Genomic DNA, 24243 nt, shown 5'->3' with positions numbered 1-24243 from the left:
GGGAGACCCAGACGATTGGGTGTATAGCACTGCCTCCGGAGGCCACACAAAGCAATTACACTAAAAAGTGTAAGGCCCCTCCCCTTCTGGCTATACACCCCCAGTGGGATCACTGGCTCACCAGTTTTCTGCTTTGTGCGAAGGAGGTCAGACATCCACGCATAGCTCCACTGTTTGTAGTCAGCAGTAGCTGCTGGCTATATCGGATGGAAGAAAAGAGGGCCCATATGGGGCCCCCAGCATGCTCCCTTCTCACCCGCGGTGGTGCTTGTAAGGTTGAGGTACCTATTGCTGGTACAGAGGCTGGAGCCCACATGCTGTTTTCCTTCCACATCCCCTGGAGGGCTCTGTGGAAGTGGGATCTTGCCGGCCCCCAAGCCCTGGGGCCGGGCTCCATCCACAGACCCAGAGAACCTGCTGGATTTGGAGCGGGAGTGCCGTTCAGGGACAAGGCCCTGCAACTTTCAGGTACTCTGTGTCCCCGGCAGGCACGGACACTCTCAAGGCTTGCTGAGCGTTATAGTGCGCCGGGGACAGTAGCGCTGTGCGCTGGGGTTAGGTCACTGCAGCTTTGCTGAGTGACGTTACATGTTGGGAACTACTGCGCCGACCGCTACTGGAGCGGCGGCGCAGCTGCGACTTGTGGTGCGCCGGGGACTTTGCGCCGACCGCGCTTTTACGGCGGCGGCGCTTCTAACTTTAGCCCCCGGCTTCTGCGGCCTAGCGCCGCTTCGTTCCCGCCCCCACCCTGTCAATCAGGGTAGGGGAGAGACGCTGCTCAATTGGCAGCGCCGAGGGCTGGAGCTTTATTTACATGCTCCAGCCCTCTCACTAGGCACAGTGGGAAGCAGGCTTCCCGCTCTTCGTCTGTATACGCCCAGGGCCCGCCCCCCCTCTCCACAAGGACGCCGGCAGCCATTACACATGCGGTCTGGCTGGGGAAAGGCAGCAGGCTCTGGGAGACCCAGACTAAAGGGATTTCGGCGACCACACACCCGCTCCTAAGCGGGCGGTAAGCTGCACTTTAGTGCTGGCCCCACTAGTGCCTCAGTGTTATATTAGTGTACTTTTTTCTTGGTACCATATATATATATAGTTGCACTGTAAGGTCGCTTCTTGGCTGGACACCCTGTACTGCTCTGAGGAGGCAGCAACATGTCATCCGCAAAACGCAAGGGTGCCAAGGCACAGGCTGTGTACACTGTTTGTACTGCATGTGGGGCTAATCTACCAGCAGGCTCCAACGACTCTCATTGTGTGCAATGTTCAGTCCCAGTGGCACTTCGTCAGCCAGAGCCTATGGTGGTAGTGGCCCAGGCAGAGACGCCTGTGAACCCTGCCCCGGTGACGGGGACAGACTTTGCAGTTTTTGCTGATAAAATGTCTGTGACTATGGCAAAAATCCTGAAGACATTGCAGTCCAGGCCAGTTGCTCAGACCATGGACACTGCTGTGTCTATGCTCTCCGGTCCCCCTCAGTTGGAACTAATCCGTACTTCAGGGGGGTCTCAAGCATCACAGGCTGAAGTCTCTGACTCAGATGACAGTCCCAGGCAGCCTAAGCGAGCTCGCTGGGAAAGACCCTCCACGTCATCACACTGCTCAGGGTCTCAGCGACAAGAGTCTCTCTGTGATGAGACTGAGGACGGTGATCAGGATTCTAATCCTGAGGCCCCTCTCAATCTGGATGCCCCTGATGGTGACGCCATGGTTAATGACCTTATATCGGCAATTAATAGACTGTTGGATATTTCTCCCCCAGCCCCTTCTGCAGAGGAGGCAGCTGCACAGCAGGAGAAGTTCCATTTCCTATATCCCAAGCGTAAATTAAGTGCTTTTTTGGACCACTCTGACTTCAGAGAATCGATCCAGAAACACGACGCTCATCCAGACAAGCGTTTCTCTAAACGTTCTAAGGATACCCGTTATCCTTTTCCCTCTGAGGTGGCCAAACGCTGGACCCAGTGTCCAAAGGTGGATCCCCCAATTTCCAAGCTTGCGGCTAGATCCATAGTCGCAGTAGAGGATGGCGCTTCACTTAAAGATGCCAACGACAGACAGATGGACCTTTGGTTGAAATCTGTCTATGAATCTATCGGCGCGTCGTTTGCTCCAGCATTCGCGGCCGTGTGGGCACTCCAAGCTATTTCAGCTGGTTTAGCACAGGTGGATGCTTTCATACATCCAGCAGTGCCGCAAGTGGCGTCCCTAACTTCGCAAATGTCTGCGTTTGCGACCTATGCTATCAATGCTGTCCTAGAATCTACGAGCCGTACCGCTATGGCGTCCGCCAATTCTGTGGTTTTGCGCAGAGCCTTGTGGTTAAAGGACTGGAAAGCAGATGCTGGTTCCAAAAAATGCTTAACCAGCTTGCCATTATCTAGAGACAGACTGTTTGGTGAGCCATTGGCTGAAATCATAAAACAGTCCAAGGGTAAGGACTCTTCCTTACCACAGCCCAGAGCAAGTAAACCTCAACAGAAAAAGTGGCAGTCGAGGTTTCGGTCCTTTCGAGGCTCGGGCAAGGCCCAATTCTCCTCGTCCAAAAGGACTCAGAAAGAACAAGGGAGCTCAGATTCCTGGCGGGCTCACCCACGCCCCAGGAAAGCAAATGGAGGAACCGCTTCCAAAGCGGCTACCTCATGACTTTCGGCCTCCTCCCTCCGCATCCTCGGTCGGTGGCAGGCTCTCCCGCTTTTGCGACATTTGGCTGTCACAGGTCAAAGACCGGTGGGTAACAGACATTCTGTCTCGCGGGTACAGAATCGAGTTCAGTTCTCGGCCTCCACTTCGGTTCTTCAGAACCTCCACACACCCCAACCGAGCAGATGCCCTGCTGCAGGCGGTGGACTCTCTAAGAGCAGAAGGAGTCGTGATCCCTGTCCCCCCTCAGGAACGGGGGCGAGGATTTTACTCCAATCTCTTTGTGGTTCCAAAAAAGGACGGCTCCTTCCGTCCTGTTCTGGACCTAAAACTGCTCAACAAGCATGTGAACGCCAGGCGGTTCCGGATGGAATCCCTCCGCTCAGTCATTGCCTCAATGTCTCAAGGAGATTTCCTAGCATCAATAGACATCAAAGATGCTTATCTCCACGTGCCGATTGCTACAGAGCACCAATGCTTTCTACGCTTCGTGATAGGAGACGACCATCTTCAGTTCGTAGCTCTGCCATTTGGTCTGGCGACAGCCCCTCGGGTGTTCACCAAGATCATGGCGGCAGTGGTAGCAGTCTTGCACTCTCACGGACACTCTGTGATCCCTTACTTGGACGATCTACTGGTCAAGGCACCCTCTCAAGAGGCATGCCAACTCAGCCTGAATGTTGCACTGGAGACTCTCCAGGCGTTCGGGTGGATCATCAACTTCCCAAAGTCAAATCTGTCACCGACCCAATCACTAACGTATCTTGGCATGGAGTTTCATACTCTCTCAGCGATAGTGAAGCTTCCGCTGGACAAGCAGCGGTCTCTACAGACTGGGGTGCAGGCTCTCCTTCAAAGTCAGCCGCACTCCTTAAGACGCCTCATGCACTTCCTCGGGAAGATGGTGGCGGCAATAGAGGCGGTTCCGTTTGCGCAGTTTCATCTGCGTCCACTTCAATGGGACATTCTCCGCCAATGGGACGGGAAGTCAACATCCCTGGACAGGAAAGTCTCCCTTTCCCAGACGGCCAAAGACTCTCTGCAGTGGTGGCTTCTTCCCACCTCATTATCACAGGGAAGATCCTTCCTACCACCGTCTTGGGCGGTGGTCACGACAGACGCGAGTCTGTCAGGGTGGGGAGCAGTCTTTCTCCACCACAGGGCTCAGGGTACGTGGTCTCAGCAGGAGTCCACCCTTCAGATCAATGTTCTGGAAATCAGAGCAGTGTATCTTGCCCTACTAGCCTTCCAGCAGTGGCTGGAAGGAAGGCAGATCCGAATTCAGTCGGACAACTCCACAGCGGTGGCATACATCAACCACCAAGGGGGGACACGCAGTCGGCAAGCCTTCCAGGAAGTCCGGCGGATTCTGATGTGGGTGGAAGCCACAGCCTCCACCATATCCGCAGTTCACATCCCCGGCGTAGAAAACTGGGAAGCAGACTTCCTCAGTCGCCAGGGCATGGACGCAGGGGAATGGTCCCTTCACCCAGACGTGTTTCAGGAAATCTGTCGCCGCTGGGGGGTGCCGGACGTTGACCTAATGGCGTCACGGCACAACAACAAGGTCCCAACCTTCATGGCACGGTCTCGCGATCAAAGAGCGCTGGCGGCAGACGCCCTAGTGCAAGATTGGTCGCAGTTCCGGCTCCCTTATGTGTTTCCACCTCTGGCACTCTTGCCCAGAGTGCTACGCAAGATCAGATCCGATTGCAGCCGCGTCATACTTGTCGCCCCAGACTGGCCGAGGAGGGCGGGGTATCCGGATCTGTGGCAGCTCACGGTCGGCCAACCGTGGGCACTCCCAGACCGACCAGACTTACTGTCCCAAGGGCCGTTTTTCCATCGGAATTCTGCGGCCCTGAACCTGACTGTGTGGCCATTGAGTCCTGGATCCTAACGTCTTCAGGATTGTCCCAAGGGGTCGTTGCCACCATGAGACAGGCTAGGAAGCCCACGTCCGCTAAGATCTACCACAGAACGTGGAGGATATTTTTATCCTGGTGCTCTGCTCAGGGAGTGTCTCCCTGGCCATTTGCATTGCCTACCTTTCTTTCTTTCCTGCAATCTGGGTTAGAAAAAGGTTTGTCGCTCGGCTCCCTTAAAGGTCAGGTCTCGGCGCTATCCGTCTTTTTTCAGAGGCGTTTGGCACGCCTTCCTAAGGTGCGCACGTTCCTACAGGGGGTTTGCCATATCGTACCCCCGTACAAGCGGCCGTTAGATCCATGGGATCTGAACAGGGTACTAGTTGCCCTCCAGAAGCCGCCCTTCGAGCCTCTGAAGGAGGTTTCACTTTCTAGACTATCACAGAAAGTGGCTTTTCTGGTAGCGATCACATCTCTTCGGAGAGTGTCTGAGCTGGCAGCACTATCATCCAAGGCTCCCTTCCTGGTCTTCCACCAGGACAAGGTTGTGCTGCGCCCTATTCAGGAGTTTCTCCCGAAGGTGGTATCCTCTTTTCATCTTAATCAGGATATCTCTTTGCCTTCGTTTTGTCCTCATGCAGTTCATCGGTATGAGAAGGATTTACATTTGTTAGATCTGGTGAGAGCACTCAGAATCTACATTTCCCGCACGGCGCCCTTGCGCCGTTCGGATGCACTCTTTGTCCTTGTCGCTGGTAAGCGCAAAGGGTCGCAGGCTTCTAAGGCCACCCTGGCTCGATGGATCAAAGAACCAATTCTTGAAGCCTACCGTTCTGCTGGGCTTCCGGTTCCATCAGGGCTGAAGGCCCATTCTACCAGAGCCGTGGGTGCATCCTGGGCATTACGACACCAGGCTACGGCTCAACAGGTGTGCCAGGCAGCTACCTGGTCGAGTCTGCACACTTTCACCAAACATTATCAGGTGCATACCTATGCTTCGGCGGACGCCAGCCTAGGTAGAAGAGTCCTGCAGGCGGCAGTTGCCTCCCCGTAGGGGAGGGCTGTCTTGCAGCTCTAACATGAGGTATTTCTTTACCCACCCAGGGACAGCTTTTGGACGTCCCAATCGTCTGGGTCTCCCAATAGAGCGCCGAAGAAGAAGGGAATTTTGTTACTTACCGTAAATTCCTTTTCTTCTAGCTCTTATTGGGAGACCCAGCACCCGCCCTGTTGTCCTTCGGGATTGTTGGTTTGTTTGCGGGTACACATGTTGTTCATGTTGAACGGTTTTCAGTTCTCCGATGTTACTCGGAGAGAATTTGTTTAAACCAGTTATTGGCTTTCCTCCTTCTTGCTTTTGCACTAAAACTGGTGAGCCAGTGATCCCACTGGGGGTGTATAGCCAGAAGGGGAGGGGCCTTACACTTTTTAGTGTAATTGCTTTGTGTGGCCTCCGGAGGCAGTGCTATACACCCAATCGTCTGGGTCTCCCAATAAGAGCTAGAAGAAAAGGAATTTACGGTAAGTAACAAAATTCCCTTCTTCTTTATTTCAAAAATAGATAAAGTACAGATGGCAGAAAAAAAAATCGATTCAGGCAGAGATGGAAGATTACTGCTGTAAATGCACGGCAAGACGCGTTTCGGCTATACCTTTATCATTGCCAGGATACACATTGCAATGTGTATCCTGGCAATGATAAAGGTATAGCCGAAATGCATCTTGCCGTGCGTTTACAGCAGTAATCTTCCATCTCTGCCTGAATCGATTTGTTTTTTTCTGCTATCTGTACTTTATCTATTTTTGAAATAAAGAAAACATTTTTTATGGATAGAGTTCAACAATAGAGATGGGGCAGCACTCACCAGTGTCCAGTAAAAAAGACTTTATTTATTCATGGTGCAGGTAAAAAAGCAGGAGCAGAGTTGACAGCAGGGGCCCCTCATGGACGACAGCCGTTTCACGTGTACTCACGCTTCCTCGGGTCTCTATTGTTGGACTCTATCCAGGAACTGTTATGCTTGGGGGATAAGCACCACCTGCCCAGTGTATGTGGAGGATTATCGTCTGCCGTCTACATAAGTAACACGGCTGATGCCCAGGGGTGGGTAGCTGTGGCAATTTCTGTTGATTGTTCTGAAAAGAAGGGAATTTTGTTTACTTACCGTAAATTCCTTTTCTTCTAGCTCTAATTGGGAGACCCAGACAATTGGGTGTATAGGCTATGCCTCCGGAGGCTGCACAAAGTATTACACTCAAAAGTGTTAAGCCCCTCCCCTTCTGCCTATACACCCCCCGTGCTCCCACGGGCTCCTCAGTTTTGGTGCAAAAGCAAGAAGGAGGAAAAAGAATTATAAACTGGTTTAAAGTAACTTCAATCCGAAGGAATATCGGAGAACTGAAACCATTCAACATGAACAACATGTGTACACAAAAAAACAGGGGCGGGTGCTGGGTCTCCCAATTAGAGCTAGAAGAAAAGGAATTTACGGTAAGTAAACAAAATTCCCTTCTTCTTTGTCGCTCTATTGGGAGACCCAGACAATTGGGACGTCCAAAAGCAGTCCCTGGGTGGGTAAAATAATACCTCGTAAGAGAGCCGTAAAACGGCCTCTTCCTACAGGTGGGCAACCGCCGCCTGAAGGACTCGTCTACCTAGGCTGGCATCCGCCGAAGCATAGGTATGCACCTGATAGTGCTTCGTGAAAGTGTGCAGGCTCGACCAGGTAGCCGCCTGACACACCTGCTGAGCCGTAGCCTGGTGCCTCAAAGCCCAGGATGCGCCCACGGCTCTGGTAGAATGGGCCTTCAGCCCTGAGGGAACCGGAAGCCCAGCCGAACGGTAAGCTTCGATAATTGGCTCCTTGATCCACCGAGCCAGGGTTGATTTGGAAGCCTGTGACCCTTTACGCTGGCCAGCGACAAGGACAAAGAGTGCATCCGAGCGGCGCAGGGGCGCCGTACGAGAAATGTAGAGTCTGAGTGCTCTCACCAGATCTAACAAGTGCAAATCCTTTTCAAATTGGTGAACTGGATGAGGATAAAAAGAAGGTAAGGAGATATCCTGATTGAGATGAAAGGGGGATACCACCTTAGGGAGAAATTCCGGAACCGGACGCAGAACCACCTTGTCCTGGTGAAACACCAGGAAGGGAGCTTTGCATGACAGTGCAGCTAGCTCAGACACTCTGCGAAGTGAAGTGACTGCTACTAGAAAAACCACTTTCTGCGAAAGGCGTGAGAGAGAAATATCCCTCATTGGCTCGAATGGTGGTTTCTGAAGAACCATCAGCACCCTGTTCAGATCCCAGGGTTCTAACGGCCGCTTGTAAGGAGGGACGATGTGACAAACCCCCTGCAGGAACGTGCGTACCTGTGGAAGTATGGCTAGGCGCTTCTGGAAAAACACAGAGAGCGCTGAGACTTGTCCCTTAAGGGAGCCGAGCGACAAACCCTTTTCCAGTCCAGATTGAAGGAAGGACAGAAAAGTGGGCAAGGCAAAAGGCCAGGGAGAAATACCCTGAGCAGAGCACCATGACAGGAAAATTTTCCACGTCCTGTGGTAGATCTTGGCGGACGTTGGTTTCCTAGCTTGTCTCATAGTGGCAATGACGTCTTGAGATAACACTGAGGACGCTAGGATCCAGGACTCAATGGCCACACAGTCAGGTTGAGGGCCGCAGAATTCAGATGGAAAAACGGCCCTTGAGATAGCAAGTCTGGTCGGTCTGGTAGTGCCCACGGTTGGCCGACCGTGAGATGCCACAGATCCGGGTACCACGACCGCCTCGGCCAGTCTGGAGCGACGAGGATGACGCGGCGGCAGTCGGCCCTGATCTTGCGTAACACTCTGGGCAACAGTGCCAGCGGAGGAAACACATAAGGGAGCTGAAACTGCGACCAATCCTGAACTAAGGCGTCTGCCGCCAGAGCTCTGGGATCTTGAGACCGTGCCATGAACGCCGGTACCTTGTTGTTGTGCCGGGACGCCATGAGGTCGACGTCTGGCACCCCCCAGCGGCAACAGATCTCCTGAAACACGTCCGGGTGAAGGGACCATTCCCCTGCGTCCATGCCCTGGCGACTGAGATAATCTGCTTCCCAGTTTTCCACGCCTGGAATGTGAACTGCGGAGATGGTGGAGGCCGTGGCTTCCACCCACAGCAGAATCCGCCGGACTTCCTGGAAGGCTTGCCGACTGCGTGTGCCGCCTTGGTGGTTGATGTATGCCACCGCTGTGGAATTGTCTGACTGAATTCTGATCTGCTTGCCTTCCAGCCACTGCTGGAACGCTTTCAGGGCAAGATACACTGCCCGTATTTCCAGAACATTGATCTGAAGCGAGGACTCTTGCTGGGTCCACGTACCCTGAGCCCTGTGGTGGAGAAAAACCGCTCCCCACCCTGACAGACTCGCGTCCGTCGTGACCACCTCCCAGGATGGGGGTAGGAAGGATTTCCCTTTCGATAATGAAGTGGGAAGAAGCCACCACCGAAGGGAAACTTTGGTCGCCTGCGAGAGGGAGACGTTCCTGTCGAGGGACGTCGGCTTCCTGTCCCATTTGCGTAGGATGTCCCATTGAAGAGGACGCAGGTGAAACTGCGCGAAAGGAACTGCCTCCATTGCTGCCACCATCTTCCCCAGGAAGTGCATGAGGCGCCTCAAGGTGTGTGACCGACCTTGAAGGAGAGATTGTACCCCTGTCTGTAGTGACCGCTGCTTGATCAGCGGAAGCTTCACTATCGCTGAGAGGGTATGAAACTCCATGCCAAGGTATGTCAGCGATTGGGCCGGTGTCAGATTTGACTTTGGAAAATTGATGATCCACCCGAAACTCTGGAGAGTCTCCAGGGTAGCGTCGAGGCTGTGTTGGCATGCCTCTAGAGAGGGTGCCTTGATCAACAGATCGTCCAAGTACGGGATCACCGAGTGACCCTGAGAGTGGAGGACCGCTACTACAGTAGCCATAACCTTGGTGAAAACCCGTGGGGCTGTTGCCAGGCCGAACGGCAGTGCCACGAACTGCAGGTGTTCGTTCCCTATGGCGAAGCGCAAGAAGCGCTGGTGCTCTGGAGCAATCGGTACGTGGAGATAAGCATCTTTGATATCGATCGATGCAAGGAAATCTCCCTGGGACATTGAGGCGATGACGGAGCGGAGGGATTCCATCCGGAACCGCCTGGTCTTTACGTGTTTGTTGAGAAGTTTCAGGTCCAGGACAGGTCGGAAAGACCCGTCCTTCTTTGGGACCACAAACAAGTTGGAGTAAAAACCGTGGCCCTGTTGCTGAAGAGGAACAGGGACCACCACTCCTTCTGCCTTCAGAATGCCCAGCGCCTGCAGAAGAGCCTCGGCTCGTTCGGGAGGCGGGGATGACCTGAAGAATCGAGTCGGGGGACGAGAGGTGAACTCTATCTTGTAACCGTGAGACAGAATGTCTCTCACCCAACGGTCTTTTACCCGTGGCAGCCAGGTGTCGCAAAAGCGGGAGAGCCTGCCACCGACCGAGGATGCGGAGTGAGGATGCCGAAAGTCATGAGGAAGCCGCTTTGGTAGCGGCACCTCCGGTGGTCTGTTTAGGACGTGACTTAGACCGCCATGCATCAGAGTTCCTTTGATCTTTCTGAGGCCTTTTAGACGAGGAGAATTGGGACCTGCCCGCGCCCCGAAAGGACCGAAACCTCGACTGCCCCTTCCTCTGTTGGGGTATGTTCGGTTTGGGCTGGGGTAAGGATGTATCCTTTCCCTTGGATTGTTTGATGATTTCATCCAAACGCTCGCCAAACAATCGTTCGCCAGAAATTGGCAAACTGGTTAAGCGCTTTTTGGAAACAGAATCTGCCTTCCATTCCCGTAGCCACAAGGCCCTGCGGAGTACCACCGAATTGGCGGCTGGAACCGCCGTATGGCTCGCAGAGTCCAGGATAGCATTAATAGCGTAAGACGCAAATGCCGACGTCTGAGTGGTTATGGACGCCACCTGTGGCGCGGACGTGCGTGTGGCTGCGTCAATTTGCGCTTGACCTGCTGAGATAGCTTGTAGCGCCCATACGGCTGCGAATGCTGGGGCAAAAGAAGCGCCGATAGCTTCATAGATGGATTTCAACCAGAGCTCCATCTGCCTGTCAGTGGCATCTTTGAGTGAAGCCCCATCTTCCACTGCAAGTATGGATCTAGCTGCCAGTCTGGAGATTGGAGGATCCACTTTGGGACACTGAGTCCAACCCTTGACCACGTCAGGGGGAAAGGGATAACGTGCATCCTTAAGGCGCTTAGAAAAACGCTTATCTGGACAAGCATGGTGATTCTGGACTGCCTCTCTGAAATCAGAGTGGTCCAGAAACATACTCGGTGTACGCTTGGGAAACCTGAAACGGAATTTCTCCTGCTGGGAAGCCGACTCCTCCGCCGGAGGAGCTGAGGGAGAAATATCCAACATACGATTGATGGACGCAATAAGGTCGTTCACTATGGCGTCCCCGTCCGGAGTATCAAGATTGAGAGCGGCCTCAGGATCAGAATCCTGATCAGCTACTTCCGCGTCATCAACCAGCGATTCCCCTCGCTGAGACCCTGAACAATATGATGATGTCGAGGGAAAATCTAAGCGAGCTCGCTTAGTCGGTCTGGGGCTGGGGTCTGTGTCAGAACCCTCAGCTTGGGATCCATGAGATACCCCGGGAGGATATTGTTGGTCCAGCTGAGGTGGGCCAGGGAACAAAGAATCAACAGAGTCCCTGTGCTGAGATACCGGTCTGGACTGCAAGGCTTCCAGTATCTTAGCCATAGTCTCAGAGAGTTTTGCAAACTCCGTCCCTGTCACCTGAACAGTGTTAGCAGGTGGCTCCCCCTGGGCCCCCCCTAGCAGAGGCTCTGGCTGAGTAAGTGCCACAGGGGCCGAACAGTGCCTACAATGAGGGTCAGTGGAACCTGCCGGTAGCGGGGTCGTACATGCGGCGCAGGCAACATAATAAGCCTGTGTTTTGGCACCCCTGCCTTTCGTGGGCGCCATGCTATTATCTTCCCTGAGCAACACAATAGGGTATATAGCCACAAATCAACTGTGCACTATACGGTGTAAAATAAACATATAATGTAACACTACTGCACAATGGGGCTAGCACCACAGGTGCTGCTTACCACCCGCTTAAAGCGGTTGTGAGGCCACCAGAGTCCCTGCCTGGGTCTCCCAGATTTTGTCCCCCTCTGCAGCGTCCGAGGAGCTGACAGGAATGCGTCCTGAGGAGAGGAGAGAGCCGTGGGCGTGACCCAGAAAAGAGCGGGAACTGGTGCCTGCACTGTGCACAGTGAGGGGAGTGGAGTATGCAAAGCATGCTCCAGCCCTCAGTGCTGCTCGTTCTGTGCAGCATCCCGCCCTTCCCCTGCCTGTCAGGGCTGTGGGCGGGAGGAAAGGAAACTAGGCCGCAAAAAGCCGGGGACTCTAGTAATAAACGCGGCCGCCGTAAAAGCGCGGCCGGCGTGGAAGTCCCCGGCGCACTATAAGTCCCAGCCGCGCCGCAGTTGGCAGCGGCGGTCAGTGCGGCAGTCCCTATACATAAACACACTCAGCAACGCTGAGTGTGTAATGGCACATATTAACCCGGTCAGCGCCGCGGTCCCCGGTGCACTAGCACACCCAGCAAAGCTGGAGTGTTGCTGTGCGCGGTCCCCACGGGGACACAGAGTACCTCCAAGTAGCAGGGCCATGTCCCTGAACGATACCCGGCTCCTATCCAGCAGGCTCCACAGGAGTTGTGGATGAAGCACGGTCTCCTGTGCCTGGAGACCGATAGGATCCCACTTCCACCAGAGCCCTGAGGGGGATGGGGAAGGAAAACAGCATGTGGGCTCCAGCCTCCGTACCCGCAATGGATACCTCAACCTTACAACACCGCCGACAAGAGTGGGGTGAGAAGGGAGCATGCTGGGGGCCCTATATGGGCCCACTTTTCTTCCATCCGACATGGTCAGCAGCTGCTGCTGACCAATCTGTGGAGCTGTGCGTGCGTGTCTGACCTCCTTCGCACAAAGCAAAAAACTGAGGAGCCCGTGGGAGCACGGGGGGTGTATAGGCAGAAGGGGAGGGGCTTAACACTTTTGAGTGTAATACTTTGTGCGGCCTCCGGAGGCATAGCCTATACACCCAATTGTCTGGGTCTCCCAATAGAGCGACAAAGAAATATTTCTTATACATTAACAACTGTTGAGCTCGCTGGATTTATCCTTCCTCTTCTAATCAATTGCTGGCAAGAGCTCCTGCCATTTAATTCGATGCTGAGCCTCCTGATGAAATAGCAGCATATACACTGGACTGTGTTTGGTAAGCTGGCTTTCTTTGTGTCAGAATTTCTCATGAGCATGAGAAATTCTGTGTCTGCCACTGATAGTGAATGTAATTAAACAAGGCACTCCCGAACTTGAAAGTGATGCAAGTTTATTTAATGTGCATGAAAAAACATTTTCGGTCCACTACAGACCTTCCTCAGTTGCACATTAGTGGAGTGGACTGGAGGCATAGGATTGCGTGAGGCACGGTATCCACCGCTGCATGAGGGCTGCCCCCATGCAGCGGTGGATACCGCGCCTCACGCCATCCTGAGGAAGGTCCGTAGTGGACTGAATGTTTTTTCATGCACATTAAATAAACTTGCATCACTTTCAAGTTCGGGGGTGCCTTGTTTAATTACATTGTACGACTTTGGAACCTGAAGAGCACCCCTATTTCTCTTGGTATCCCTACAAGGAAGAGCCATTTCTTCTTTCCAGTCTGCCACGGATAGTGAGTGACCTATGGAGCCTTTTTGTAATACTACTGACAGGCTCATTTATGATTTTCCACTGAGTGTCTTACGACAAAATAGTGGTGACCGACACTCTGAGACATAAACCTATTAGGATGGTGACTTCAACACTAAAGGGGGCTTTACACGCTACGATATCGTTAATGTTTGGTTGCCGGAGTCAAGTTGTTAGTGACGCACATCCGGCGTCATTAACGATATCGCAGCGTGTAATACTTACCAGCGACCTTAGGCGACCTCAAAAATGGTGAAAATCGTTCACCATGGAGAGGTCGTCCCAAAGTCAAAAATCGGTAAGGGTTGTTTAGCGTTGTGGTTCATCGCTCATGCGGCAGCACACATCGCTATGTGTGACACCGCATGAGCGAGGAACGTCTCCTTACCTGCCGCCGGCCCCAATGAGGAAGGAAGGAGGTGGGCGGGATGTTACGTCCTGCTCATCTCCGCCCCTCTGCTTTGATTGGCCGGCCGCTTAGTGACGTTGCGGTGACGTCGCTGTGATGCCGAACGTCCCTCCCCCTTGAAGGAGGGATTGTTTGGCAGTCACAGCGACGACGACGACCAGGTAAGTATGTGTGACGCTGCGTAGCGATAATGTTCGCTACGGCAGCGATCACAAACAATCGCATGCGCGACGGGGGCGGGTACTTACATGGTCGCTATCGCTAGAAATTGCTAGCGATATCGCTACCGTGTAAAGCCCCCTTTAATTGGGAAACTGCTAGAGCCAATCCTGGTGGCCTGATATCATTATCTAGTGGTCCTTGCTCTGTGGTCTTTGAATAAAATGTGATTTGTTTTGTCAAATACTTTTAATGAATATTCAAATTTTGCAACATGACATGCAATTTTTTTTTCCCCAAACATTTTTATTGATTTTTCAAATTTTATATTAACCATAACAAAATGAGTATGATTACAAAGGAAGGACAATCAATTGACAGAGTATGATATATGAAGAAGAAAAAGAGGGGTACAACCCCCTCTTGCTAGTCCAGATTATTCTTCCATGAAAAATGACATATAATGAAACCGAACTAGAAAGTCAAAATAAACCACATGTAATATAGTCCCTTAAACCCCTGTGTCATTTTTTAGTAATTCCAAAATCAATGATGTGTTTTAATACTTCCTTGACGTCTCGCCTCCTCCTTCCTCCCGAGCCCCCACTAAGTGATCCTCAGGTTGCCCAAGGTATCCTGGATTTCATTCAGGAGATACCACTCCGTGTGTATGAAAGGTGTCACCAAGTTATATATTTCTCCCAGTGTGAAGTGGTGTTCAATAATTTTTTTTCCCTCTCCCAAAGAACGCGCCGTCTTTTGATCCTTATCCCTTTCCGCTTCCAATTTTTCCAACTTAAAAAGAGTATGCAATTCCCCAATAACCTCCTTTTGTAGATGGACCCTCCCTCTGTATCCAGTGTCTTAAGATACACATTTTAGCTATCATGGCCAAGTCATGTATGATTGCAAATGTCCTTTTATCCCGAGTATTTGATCCCCCCTTTGACTCCACCCTCAAAGAAATGGAAAATCCACACCATTAATTCTGGTCTGCAATATATCCCCCATGTTGATTGGGCCAACATTCTTACTTGATTCCAGAACATCTGCACTTCCTTAAATTCCCAGAGTCCATGTAGCATATCTGTTTTCTCTGCTTGACATTTTGGACAACGTGCATCTCTACCCGGAATATTGAAACCTACAATAGCCCTATGTAAAATCCTAAACTGGGTGTCTCTCCAACCCTCGTTGGTGATGTGTTTCCGCATTTGGACCCACCCTTTCAATATATTTCCCACTACTTCTTGACCTTTCAGTTGTTTCTCCCATGCTAATAAGGTACGACTATCCTCCCGAGATATTAATACCTCCCTAAGTGTTCGGTAAATTTGGGATACATTTACATTTGTAACCTCACATTCCAGGAGTTCATCAATCGGACTTTTGTTCAGTTCCCTTTCAATCTCGCCAAGATCTCTGATTACTCCAAACTTCAATTGCTCATACTGGATAACGTGAATGTTATTGAGGTTCTATTTATCGAGCACTTCCCTTCCTGTCATCCACCGTCTCTCCTCCACATTCATAACATCTTGCATTCTCTTGATGCCCTTCTCTTTCCATCCTAGAAATAACTTGTGACTTGCAATTTTAATGGACATTTTATATAGTTAGAAAAATCTTTTTCCAAGTTTATATTATTGAAAAAGTATTAACAGTGTTATTCTTTGCAGGTGACTGTGTTAGAAGATCAAAGAGACTTCTGACACCAGACTTTCAACCATATAATCTTGGTATCCCACAAGAAACATATGAAGAACAGTGCATTATCCCAGCTGTATCCTCAGTGCTTCGCCACAAAGATTTTTCATCTCATCCTATAAAACAGGTTCTATCTTCTGATTCATCACAGACTATTAAGGACAATAAAAGTAATAGAAGGGATGTTAGAACTACCAAAGGAAAGAAGATGTTTTCATGTTCAGATTGTTGGAAATATTTTAATGTTCAATCAAGATTTATTGTACATAAGAAAACACACACAGGGGAGAAGCCACATCCATGTCCAGAATGTGAGAAATGTTTTGCAGAGAAATCAAAACTTATTAGACATCAGACAACTCACACAGGCGAGAAGCCATTTCCATGTTTAGATTGTGGAAAGTGCTTTAACCAGAAATATGATCATATTCTCCATCAAAGAACTCACACAAGGGAGAAGCCATTTTCATGTTCAGAATGTGGGAAATGTTTTGCAGATAAATCAAATTTTCTTAGACATCTGAGAACTCACACAAGGAAGAAGCCATTTTCATGTTCAGAATGTGGGAAATATTTTAATGAGAAATCAAATTTTCTTAGGCATCTGAGAATTCACACAGGGGAGAAGCTATTTTCATGCTCAGAATGTGGGAAATGTTTTGTAGATAAATCCACTCTTGTTATGCATCAGAGAACTCACACAGGTGAGAAGCCATTTTTATGTTCAGAGTGTGGGAAAGAGTTTACTTACAAATCAAATTTTCTTAAACATCTGAGAACTCACACAGGGGAGAAGCCGTTTTCATGCTCAGAATGTGGGAAAGATTTTAATCAGAAATCAAATTTTCTTAGACATCTGAGAACTCACACAGGGGAGAAGCCATTTTCATGCTCAGAATGTGGGAAATGTTTTGTAGATAAATCCACTCTTGTTAGGCATCAGATAACTCACACAGGTAAGAAGCCATTTTCATGTTCAGACTGTGGGAAAAATTTTGGGTGTAAACCATATTTGGTTAAACATCAAAAAAGTCACATAGGGAAGAAGCCATATCTATGTTGAGATTGAGGGAAATGCTTTTCTTTTAAAACTATTCTTGTTAAACATTAAAGAGGTTCCATACATGAGAAGCCGTTTTCATATCCAGAATGTAGAAAATGTTATATTTGAAAATTTAAGTTCTGTTTATCAGAAATTAACACTTATTACTCATAAAGGGGTGAAGCCATCTTCATATTCTGAATTTAAGGAGCTAAGCAACAGCATCATCACCAGCCCTAGAAATGATTGAAGGTATGTTATGGACTGTTATGGACAGTATACGGTGTTTATATATGAATATATAAAGATATCCAAAACCATGCCTCAAAATGGTGTTTGACGTGTACTCAGACAATGGACTTTCTGATCATAAGACTTTCGCGATTCATGCTGACTTAGCGTAATATAAAATTATGAAATATATATACATATATATAAGAAAAAGGTCTTTTTGCCATTTACCCAATCGAAGTTACGTATTCTTGGCTCCTATCCAACTGACTTCTATATTATTCTTTAAAAGAAAGCAAGCAGGAGTGCAGGGGACTGGAGGTCCATGAAGGAGGTGAACTGCTGAGGCCTCCTAGAAGACCACATAATTTCAGCACTGTAGGGGGCCTGCTGATAACAGATAAGTTATGCGGTCACCACACTGAGGAAATGAGTAACCGTGGGAAACTGTGGTAAGTAGTGAAGCTAAGTATATCTTGGGGCAGTATTGCAGAAAAGTTTTTGGCGTCAAAATCGCCATTTTGGGTCTCTCCACTGATGCCATATTAACTGCCAAGCACAACATCACTTGCCCTACCTTCCATTACCTATCCACAATAAACTAGAGGCTGCATCTCATGTTCTTCACCCACGCATATTAAGTAGATAAGGGTGACCAAGACCCACAGTGTGCTGATAACCTAAAAGTGATTTTTTTAGCTTTTGGACAAACATTTACTTTCTGCATGCATCCCGGGGAGGGAGGGAGCAGCCCCATTGACGTGGGATAAGATACAAGCTGCATATGGAACATCATCATTTACTGTCATCTGTTGCCACCTGCTAGTTTATCACACCAGAAAGTACCATACAAGCAAGGAAAGTTGAACTCACCAGGAAGAACTGGGATATTACCTGCTAAGGATTGTATACCTGACTAGATTCAGAATCAGAGTGCTAAAAGGTGTGGCCTGGCTGTCGAGTTTCACATGAAAGTTCTCTTTTTCTGGCCATTTTGAGACTTTAATGCAACCAACAAATGTAATGCTCCAGATTCTCAACTAGGTCAAAGGAAGGTCAGTTTTATAGCTTCTCTAATCAGCAAAACTGATTTCAGCTGTGCTAACATACTTGCACAAGAGTTTTTAAGGGATTTCTAAACATCAATTAGCCTTCTAACACAGCAAACACAATGTACCCTTAGAACACTGGAGTGGTGGTTGTTGGAAATGGGCCTCTATACACCTATGTAGATATTGCATTAAAATCCAGACGTTTGAAGCTAGAATAGTCATTTACCACATTAATAATGTATAGCGTGTATTTCTATTTAATGTTAGCTTCACTGAAAAAAAAAAGTGCTTTCCTTTCAAAAATAAGGAAATATCTAAGTGTTCTGTCCCCACTTAGAGGCGATTGAAGGCAGGTAGTTGGGTAGACGTATGAGGAGTCTCACCTTCGTTTCCACTAGATGAGGCAGACATGACCAGAGCGCTCCAGGATGGATGGATTCAAATGTACACACGTTGAGGTGAAGCAACGATGGTTTTAATTTTTCCTCCATGAACAAAATTGTGCAGCAGTATAGTGATCAAGCGGCTGTAACTGTGGTAGTCTTGTGATGATTGTCCTAGAGCTGCTATTGGTCAAAAACCTTGCTTTCTGAAGCCCAAAGGAGAAATAGATGTGCTCCTCACAAATGTACTGACTAAAAGTGAAACTCGGATCGAGGTAGGATGTGAGGTCACATGTAGGGCTGAAAACACTCCCACAGGCTGGATTAAACAGAACCAGGGGAACAGAAGGGCAGTAGGATCAGTAGATGGCAGCAAAGGACAAGCATGAACATTATATATATAATGTTCATGCTTGTCCTATTATAGAAATGTAGGAGAATTGGGATCCAGCAAAAGGATGAAATTTCACCAGAATTATAAAAAACTTCTTTATTGATCCATTATGTCATATAAAAGTATAGTATAGTATCAAATAATAGCACTCCAGCAATGTCCCTTGCAGCATATTTGCAGCATTAGGAGGTCACATTCACTGAAATAAAAAGCTATTTAAATCCAAAACATCCTAACAGGCCAAGTTACATGTTAACATAGAAACCCTTCTTTGATATCACCTTCACAATTCTTGCATCCATTGAACTTGTGAGTTTTTGGAGAGTTTTTGCTTACATTTCTTTGCATGATGTCAGAATAGTCTCCCAGAGCTGCTGTTTTGATGTGAACTGCCTTCCACCCTCATAATTCTTTTGCTTGATGATACTCCAAAGGTTCTCTATAAGGTTGAGGGCAGGGGAAGATGGTGGCCACACCTTGAGTTTATCTCCTTTTATGCCCTTAGCAGCCAATGACACAGAGGTATTCTTTGCAGCATGAGATGGTGCATTGTCATGCATGAAGATTATTTTGCTTCTGAAGGCACATTTCTGCTTTTTGATCCATGGAAGAAAGTTGTAAGTCAGAAACTCTATATACTTTGCAGAGGTCATTTTCACACCCTCAGGTACCCCAAAGGGGCCTTCCAGCTGTCTCCCAATGATTCCGGCCCAAAATATGACTCCTCCACCTCCTTGCTGACATCGCAGCCTTGTTGGGACATGGTGTCCATCCACTACTCCATCCATCTGGACCATCCAGGGTTGCTCGACATTAATCAGTAAACAAGACTGTTTGAAAATTAGTCTTCATGTATGCCCGGGCCCACTGCAACCGTTTCTGCTTGTGAGCACTGGTTAGGGGGGGCTGAATAGTAGGTTTATTTACTACAGCAAGCCTTTGAAGGATCCTACACCTTGAGGTTTGAGGGACTCCAGAGGCACCAGCAATAATGGCTTTTTAGCAGCTGCTCTCTTAATCCGATGAACTTGCTGGCAGAAACCTTCCTCATTCTGCCTTTATCAGCACGAAGACACATGTGCTCTGAAACAGCCACAAATCTCTTCACAGTATGATGATCATGCTTAAGTTTTTGTGAAATATCTAATGTTTTCATCCCTTGTCCAAGACATTGCACTATTTGATGCTTTTCGGCAGCAGAGAGATCCTTTTTTCTTTTCCATCTTACTTGAAAACTGTGGCCTGCTTAATATTGTGGAACATCCAGTTTTCCTTTTTATTGGGCTCACCTGGCAAACTAATTATCACAGGTATCTGAGATTGATTTCAGTGATCCAAAGAACCCTGAGACACAATACGATCAATGAGTTTCATTGAAAACAAAAAATAATAATCGCTATGACACTTAAATCCAATTTGCATAATAATTTAGAACATGGTGTATATATAATGTACACAATGTATAGTTGTATAAAAATAAATAATTTTAAAAAATGACTTAGCGCTCCGCAGTATTTTTGATTGTCAGTGCAGTTAAAGCGGAAGGCTACGGGCTGCCACCCCCATCTGTCTTGCTTTACCTACCTAGTGATCAAAATACAGGGAAGCCCATTAATTTTTTTTTTTTTTTTTTATTTAAAAAAAAAAGTGCGTGGGCTCCCGCCGTATTTTGATCACCAATTGGGTAAAGCCAGGCCGCTGGGGGCTGGGATTCTCGGCAGCCCGCAGCCGACCCTGGAAATGGCGCATTGTTTTTTAGCCCCATTTCCAAGTGCTTTATCCGGCTTGTCCAGTGGCGCTGGCATACTGGGTAATATAGGGGTTAATACCAGCTTTGTATTCTCAGATGGTACGAAGTCCGAAATTCATTGTGTCACGTCAAATTACTGAAGAAGGAGATCCAGCTGGGTGAAATAACAGTGCTTCTTTATTGTTCGTGCATGAGCAAACAGTGCACAACTAATGTGCACGGTAACAAACAAACGCACAACATGTTCTGATGCGAAGAACAGTAAAAACTATCCAATAAAAACCTTCCCAAATTGTAACACACAATGGGTAACATACGTTATTGAGTGCACTAGTTGCGGTTTGAAATATGTTTACGCGTTTCTGGCTTAGCGCCCTTAGTCATAACGTCAGACAAGTGCCGCTAGTTCCGTTAAATACCCCAAGAAAATCTGATATAATCAACGTAAACAGGGGCACACATATACAAGCAGATTGTGTGACACAATAAATACACAGAGTGAACAAGTGCAATTGTATGTTTTAAAACCACGAATTGACTGCAGAGATCTCATAAAATTCATGAAAAACTCAGAAATAACATTATATTCAGTAAAATTTATAGATTTTATAGATTGAGTTTATAACATAGAATGATGAAAACTGGTATCACTATTTATAAATCATTATGATTAATAATTTATGTACAAATATTAACCAGTAAAATTTATATTTAATATAGTAAATGTAATGAGTCTCGTGCAGTCAGTATGACAAGTGGTGGATTCACGTTTGAAAGGTACAAAATTGTTACTAACACTGGAAATAAGTAGTTAATCAAATCAGGATCTCCTTCTTCAGTGTTTGTTCCACGTCCGGGGCAGGGCCGTTTCCGAGTCTGGGTGATAACAAGGTTAGGTGTTGGTGAGCTGAATTTTCAAGTCACACCAAATTAGACATGACCATCATGAATTTCTAGTACACAGTAAAAAAAAAAACCACAACACAATGAAATTTTTTTTATTAGAAATAAAACAATAAAAATATTTAGAGACTCCACCTTTATTATAAAAAAAATCCTTAGTCCGACGTAATCCACAGGTAGAGCATTGTCAGCTTCATCACTCTGCACAGACACAATCTATACACAGTGAGAAGCACAGAGAGCCAAGTCAGCTCTGCTACATCGCTCTCTACAGAGCGAGATGCAGGCTGACAGTGAGGGGATGATTCCACTTGCGTCTCGCATCATCCCGCACGGTCTAACAATCTCCGGATAGGAGTGCATCAGCTGCATGGAAATAGACGCAGCCGACCCGTTCCTGTGGCGAGTTTGTGCGCCATGATGCGACACTCGCAAAGTGATAACGAAAGTTCAGTTACCAGAACCTTCGATGATGTCATAGTCATGTGACTAGTCTGTAAGCCAATAAACATTCACACCAGACGGTCACATGCTATGACGCCATTCAAGGTCCTGTAAGTCACTGCTGGTTATCGGCGGCACAGTAATTGTCGGACTCAGAAGCAGGAGCGGCAGGGAGTGTGCAGGATGCATCACAGGACCTGTAAGTATAATGACAATGTTTTTTTAATAATGTGCTTTTTTTTTTTTCCCCCAGCACCTGGACCCGATCTGTAACACAAGCTTCCCAGGAAAGCTCGTGGTCGGGATTGTGTACATGATCACTATGTGATCCCTAGGGAGGACATGTGTCAGCTCGGCTCCTGGGAAGGAACGTTAATTTTCCACAGTCACCTGCACCAACAGGGCTATCTACAATGGCCTTGTAAAATTCCACACTAAAGCCACGTCAGTTTACAAAGAGCAGTCTTCATAGAAGGCTGTTTTTTTGTCAGGTTATTCTTTTCTAAATACACTGCTGGGCACACTGACTCCCACCACCCCCTCCATGTGGGCACCCACAGGGGCTCAAAACAATATGTCTGACTGAGCCCTACTACCAAGAATGAACTTGCAGTAAGCTTGCTTCCGTCAACAGCTCTCAATATTCTCTTTATGGGAAGGCCCAACAAGAATAACCAGATGCCTAATAAAGGGACCTCATCAAATACAACTACCCACCCAATAACAGACCTCCTTGTCGTTCAGAATCCTACTGAGGGACAAACTATCTCTACTCCACCCACTCTGTCGCCAGCCAACCTACAACAAGCTCTGATGGATGACTCCATGTCTATGGCAGAAACTCAGGACTTTGTGGTAAACCCCATGTCTTGCTTACATGTCTTCAAGAGACTTTCAGAGCCGAACTGAAGGCTGCGCTGGAACCATTAACTCAACAAATCTAGGATATAGCACAAAGGACATCAGTTGTGGGAGCCCTTAAAGAAAATCAGGAGAAACTTGGAGCCCGTGCTGAGAAACTTGACATTCTTGAATTAATATATGAGAATATTGAGAACAGATCAAGAAGGGGAAATATCCGGAACTGTCCCTGCTATGTATAACAAGAATTCACAGAAGTTTGGGACGTCCACGCTCAGGAGATATCCCCATAGATGTCATCTTTAAACTTCACCATGAGGACTCCAGGGATCTTATCCTCTTGGCATCCAGGGAAGCCTCATCATTTCCAGGTCTACCTGGATCTGTCCATCTGTATGCAAACTTATCACCAGCCACCCTGGCTAGAAGACATACACTTTGCCCCATTACTGCAGCCCTCCAAGTGGCAAATATAAAGTACAGATAGGGATCCCCTTTCGCGGTCTTGCTCACATATGGAGAAGTGTTCTATTCCATCTGCTCCCTGGAGGAAGGCAAAAAATTATTGGAAACAGCAGGTCTATCCCCAGCTGAGGCCATCCCCCTGCCTCAAAGAACTCCAAGACCGGTTCGTGAGTGGCAGGAATTCCCCAGGAAACTAAATCCAAATCCTACCTCCCCGGAAGTGAGACCACAAACTGCTACCTGAAATTTGGACTCCTTCCAATCATTGATGAACATGTTGATACCATATCTGTTCTCAATTTTGAACCATATTGCCGATTGCCCGTTATATGTATACAAAGCTTTGTGATATACTGCGAATTTCATTTTTGGGTAACCTGCATGTTTCCCAGTGGTTGTGATGTTTGGATGTGTCCCTTTAAATATAGACCACCACACCACAAATATTACTGGGCATATTGCCTATTTTGTTATGTTATTGCTCTTGCTCTCCTTTTTTTTTTTTTCTTTCTATATTCTCATTCTTTCTCTTGTACCACTCCCCTCTTCTCTGGCTCCCACCTATCCACCTCCAAACCAAATTCAGAAGTCTCCTTTAGGTCATACGTCAACCAGGTTTGTAATACTCTGATTGCGCAACACTAAACACTAGTGCCAGCTAATATACAAAATCAGCCCTTATTAGCAAACTCTATTACCATCATGTGTAAAATCATATCACATAATGTCAAAGGTTTCAACTCTCCACTAAAACGCAAGAAAGCATTCTTAGACTACTCCACACATACCCCGGACATTATCTGTCTACAAGAAACGAATTTCTCCACCACATCCAGTCCCAAATTTTTGCATCACTCATACATGTGGTTATTCTCTGCATCCCATTCCCAAAAGACAAGGGGGTAATTACTCTGATCAAAAATTCTCTATTATTGCAAGTCACTGATATAGACTTAGGCGGGCTTTGCACACTACGACATCGCAGGTGCGATGTTGGTGGGGTCAAATTGAAAATGACGTACTTCCGGCATCGCATGCGACATCGTAGTGTGTAAAGGCTCGATGATACGATTAACGAGCGCAAAAGCGTCGTAATCGTATCATCGGTGCAGCGTCGGCGTAATCCATGATTACGCTGA

General features: G+C 47.9%; 1 protein-coding gene across 1 annotated transcript in view; it reads left to right on the top strand.

Annotated features, from left to right (window-relative positions):
- The window catches only part of LOC142313023 (uncharacterized), a 203665-nt gene extending 185013 nt beyond the window's left edge, over window positions 1-18652 (top strand). The window contains exon 17 of the mRNA XM_075352010.1: window positions 15552-18652. Coding sequence (XP_075208125.1) covers window positions 15552-16642 — 1091 coding nt within the window. The 3' untranslated portion in view covers window positions 16643-18652. The remainder of the gene's footprint in view (window positions 1-15551) is intronic.
- Window positions 18653-24243: the final 5591 nt, after the last annotated feature.

The sequence above is a fragment of the Anomaloglossus baeobatrachus genome, chromosome 5, assembly GCF_048569485.1.
Source record: "Anomaloglossus baeobatrachus isolate aAnoBae1 chromosome 5, aAnoBae1.hap1, whole genome shotgun sequence".
Classification (NCBI taxonomy): Eukaryota; Metazoa; Chordata; class Amphibia; order Anura; family Aromobatidae; genus Anomaloglossus; species Anomaloglossus baeobatrachus.
Note: the sequence above shows the minus strand (reverse complement) of the source record. Positions and strands in the feature narration are given on the sequence as shown.